Source organism: Nannospalax galili, unplaced genomic scaffold (genome assembly GCF_000622305.1).
Source record: "Nannospalax galili isolate Female #2095 unplaced genomic scaffold, S.galili_v1.0 scaffold842, whole genome shotgun sequence".
Taxonomy (NCBI): domain Eukaryota; kingdom Metazoa; phylum Chordata; class Mammalia; order Rodentia; family Spalacidae; genus Nannospalax; species Nannospalax galili.
The window spans coordinates 1,132,432-1,137,043 of record NW_008349291.1 but is presented as its reverse complement, the minus strand read 5'-3'; the positions used below and the strand labels follow the sequence as shown (position 1 = coordinate 1,137,043).

The following is a 4,612-nucleotide window of genomic DNA, read 5'->3' as shown; positions in this document are numbered from 1 at the left end:
AGCTGTGTTTAGCTGTGCAATTTGCCCGACCCGGGCCGCAGGTGAGAGACCGGAGGGCGCGGTGGGGGAGGGGCCGGAGGGCGGAGTCGTTTGGGAAACGGCGAGCGTGAAACCGGAAGGGGTGCCTTAAGGGGAAGGTCGCTATTTCGCCTCCGACTTTTAATCCGTTAAGCAGGCTCCGCCCTCTTAAAGGGGTTAGGAGCTGTGTTTAGCTGTGCAATTTGCAAACCTTCCTGCGTTTTCCCTACTTTTTTTTTTTTTTTTTTGAGACAGGGTCTCATGTAGCTCAGGGTGGCCTCGAAAGCTGTATGTAGCCGAGGATGACATCTTAACTTCCGAACTTCCTGCTTCCACCTCCCAAATGCTGCGATTGCTGGTGTATGCCACCACGTCCAATTTTAGGCTTTGTTGGGGATGGAACCCAGGGCTTCCTGCATGTTAGGCAAGCACACTTACCAAGGAAGCCCCATGCCAACCCCAAAAAGCATCCTCTTAAAGTCCAGCCTTTTAAAGGAAATGCTCAGTGGTAAGATGGGTCCCGGTTCCTCCACAGCACCAGCATCTTGTGTTAAAGATGTCCGATCGCTGGGCGTGGTGGCGCCCGCTTTAATCTCAGAGCTCGGGAGGCAGAGACAAGAGGATCTCTGTAGTCTACACAGTGAGTTCCAGGCTAGCTGGGGTTACAGGGAGATCGTGTCTCACAAAACAAAACAAAGGTTGATGTACAGCTTCTGAAAGGCACGTAAACAACTTCTTGGCCTCGGTCTCTCTAAGAAAATTTAGATTTATTTATTTTTATTATAGGTATATGAGCTTTTTGCCTGCATGTATGTAAGTGCACCCGTTCACACAATGTCTTCGGAGGCCAGAAGAGGGCGTCGGATCCCCTGGAACTGGAGTTACAGACGATTGTTAGCTGCCATGTGGGTGCTGGGAACCTAACCCGGGTCCTCTGCAAGAGCAGCCAGTGCTCTTAACATCTGAGTCATCTCTCCAGCCCCAGGATGCCCATCTTTTTGAAAAGAAAATCCTTATGCCTGTCCAAAGGGGATGCCTAGTCTCTGTTCACTCAAGCTACTTTACTGAGCACACAGTCAGATGTTCTGGTAGGCACTGACAGTCATAAGACAGGGGTCTCTTTTCATGGCACTGGACAGTAGGCAGAATACAACAGGAAGCGGCACAGAGCTTATGTGGTGGTGATGCTCTCCTGGGGTGGCACTGCCGCAGTGACTGGAGGTGCTCTGTAAACAGTGTCATGGGGGACTTCATAGAGAACGATCAGGATGGCGCCATGCTGTTATCACACTTGCAGGGGTGTGGTTGCCCCTGGCATCTAGTGGGTCCAGTTCAGGGTTGTTGCCAAACACCAAATAATGCACAAGACAACCCTCTTTGACAGAGAATGGTCCATTCCCAAATCTCTGCTGAGGTTGAGTTGGTCCATTCCCAAATCTCTGCTGGTTGTTTAGTATTTAGAATGGAACAGGGACTGTAGGAAGGGATTGCAGATTTAAATGGAGTGGTGAGGTGTTGCTGAGGTGATTGCAGTGAAGGCCTGGAGGTGACAGAGCTGTGGCTATTAGAGGGTAGGGGTACCAGGCAGGAGCCTCAGGGCAGGGTCGTTCCTTACCTGGTTGAGAGGACAGCAAGAGAGAAGGCCACAGGCCCTGGGAAGTCATGGACTCCTGTAGGGTACTTGTCCTCTGCTCTGGCACAGGAGTTATAGCTGTCCATGCTGGCCTGGACCTCAACATTCTCCTTCCTCAGCCTCCTTAGTCCTGGGGTTCCAACCCAGTGTCGCCACACCCAGTTGATGCAGTGCTGGGAATTTAATCAGGGCTTTACGTGTGCTTGATAAGCACTCCACCAACTGATCACAACCCAGCCGGACTTTTTTTTGCACAGAAGCAAAAACAAACCCTCCAAACTTAGAGTTAGATTTTTTTTTTTTTTTCTTGAGTGTGAAGTGTCTTAGGCACAATGCACTGAGCTCCTGGCACAAACAAGAGTTCCTGAGTGGAGCCACATTTCTGGACACTCATGAAGTCCTGAGAGGGGCCAGAGAGAGGAGCAGCAAATCTTGACTGAGTCCCAGCTATCCCAAGTTGGGGTTGAGAAGGATCCAGCCCAGAGGCAGGATGGTGACAGGAAGGAGGCGAGCCAGGCTTCCTGAAGCCAGGGGTCATGGCTGAAGGAAGGACAGAGCTCTAGGACTCAACAGCAGGGAGCTGGGGTGTGTGGGACCAGGGGTGACTGCAGTGGTTGGTGAGGGGAAGAGCAGATTGATTCTCTTGAGCTGTGAGGGGAAGCAAGGCCATGCATGGCTGGAGGGGGTAGAGAGGCAAAGGGTGTGTGTTTCTTTAAAAAGACCAGTTTGCTGCTGGGAATGGTCTGGGAGAAGAAAACGATGTCATGGGAGGTCAGAGGCCATGGCACAGGTGGCTTGTGGGAAAGGGAGGTACAGTTTCTCAGCCTCAAGCTGCTGATATTTTGGGCTGGATCCTTCATATGGGGGTTCCTGTGCTTCGTAGGGTGTTGACTAGCGCCCCTGCCCCTCCACCTGACAGACAAGCAACAGTGAGTACCTCCAGGCATCACCAAATGGCCCCTGGGTGCCACCTTGGAAACCACCAGGGCAGGTGATTGGAGCGTGAGAACATTCTGTTCTGATTGCTGTTACTTTTCTTTCATTTGAATGATCCAGGGCAAGGTCACCTGCTAAGAGCAGGGAAGGGAGAGGAGGCTGTGGAGCTTTCAGGAGGAAAGAAATACGTTAGGGGGTCACCCGGGATTGTAGGGATCAGAGAAGTGGCTTGTCACCAGGAAGGGTGAGGGAGCTCGTTGAGTCTGGGAAGTAAATGTGTACACAGTGAGACAGGCCAGTGTGGGCTGGTTATGGAAGGGAGTGACTGTAATAGTGAGTCTGCTACACTTGGGGTGGTAGTGATGACGTGGAGGAGGATATAGATCCCACAGGAACCGGGTCATTGCTCCACTGGTCTAGGCATTTAGAGGATGCAAAAGGGGAATGCCTGGGAGGCAAGTGGGTGGTGGAGTGGGATGCTTTCCTTGGAGTGCAACTTAGAGGAACACGTGGGAGTGGAGAATCCTGGAAGTCTTCACCAGGAAGCCCTCTTCAGGGCACTGACCTTAGGGGGCTGGAGAGATGGCTCAGTAGTTAAGAGCACTGGCTGCTCTTGCAGAGGACCAGGGTTCGAATGTAACTCCAGTTTCAGGGGACACCCTTTTCTGACCTCCACAGGCATTGCATGATACAGGTGTCCTGACATACAGGCAGACCAAAACATTCATACATATACAATTTTCAAAAGATTTTAAAGTATTTTATTTATTTTATCATGAATGTATTATTGCCTGCATGTAATTGCACTGGTACAATGCCCACGGAGGCCAGAAGAGGGCGTCAGATCCCCTGGAACTGGATTACAGATGGTTGTTAGCCACCATTAGGTGCTGGGAACCGAACTTGGGTCTTCTGCAAGAGCAGCCAGTGCTCTTAACCGCGGAGCCAGCTCTCCAGTCCTTAGGAAGGGGTTTTAAAAAGGCAACTGAGTTTAGAGTGAACCAATGTAGTCCTTAGGTAGGCTGCCCGGTCCCTTGAAGAGCTGTGTGGCCCACTCTCATCAGAATCACTCCCCCAGGTGTGATGGTCGGCTCCCACGTGGACATGGCACCAGCTTCGACGGCAGAGGGGACCGGGGAAAAGCCGGGCACCGCCGCCCCAGCCCCCACCCCAACAGCTCAGTACGAGTGTGGGGAGTGCGGCAAGTCGTTCCGGTGGTCGTCGCGGCTTCTGCACCACCAGCGCACGCACACGGGAGAACGACCCTACAAGTGCCCAGACTGCCCCAAGGCCTTCAAGGGCTCCTCCGCCCTCCTCTACCACCAGCGAGGCCACACGGGTGAGCGGCCCTACCAGTGTCCCGACTGTCCCAAGGCCTTTAAGCGCTCGTCCCTGCTGCAGATCCACCGCAGCGTGCACACGGGCCTGCGGGCCTTCACCTGCGGCCAATGCGGCCTTGCCTTTAAGTGGTCGTCGCACTACCAGTACCACCTGCGGCAGCACACGGGGGAGCGGCCCTACCCGTGTCCGGACTGCCCCAAGGCTTTCAAGAATTCGTCCAGCCTGCGGCGCCACCGGCACGTGCACACCGGGGAGCGCCCTTACACCTGCGGCGTGTGCGGCAAGAGCTTCACGCAGAGCACCAACCTACGGCAGCACCAGCGTGTGCACACGGGCGAGCGGCCCTTCCGCTGCCCACTCTGCCCAAAGACCTTCACGCACTCCTCCAACCTGCTGCTGCACCAGCGCACGCACGGCCCCGCCCCCGGCGCCGCTGCGCCCCCCGCCCACGAGCCTGGCCCTACACCTGCGGCGTGTGCGGCAAGAGCTTCACGCAGAGCACCAACCTACGGCAGCACCAGCGTGTGCACACGGGCGAGCGGCCCTTCCGCTGCCCACTCTGCCCAAAGACCTTCACGCACTCCTCCAACCTGCTGCTGCACCAGCGCACGCACGGCCCCGCCCCCGGCGCCGCTGCGCCCCCCGCCCACGAGCCTGGCCCAGCCGAGGTCCTGGTTCCCGACG

General features: G+C 55.1%; 1 protein-coding gene across 1 annotated transcript in view; it reads left to right on the top strand.

Moving 5' to 3' along the window:
- Positions 1-932: 932 nt before the first annotated feature.
- Positions 933-4,612, top strand: part of Znf628 (zinc finger protein 628) — a 6,378-nt gene continuing 2,698 nt past the window's right edge. Inside the window, exons 1-3 of the mRNA XM_029570202.1 lie at positions 933-1,106; positions 3,666-4,408; positions 4,498-4,596. Coding sequence (XP_029426062.1) covers positions 1,034-1,106; positions 3,666-4,408; positions 4,498-4,596 — 915 coding nt within the window. The 5' untranslated portion in view covers positions 933-1,033. The remainder of the gene's footprint in view (positions 1,107-3,665; positions 4,409-4,497; positions 4,597-4,612) is intronic.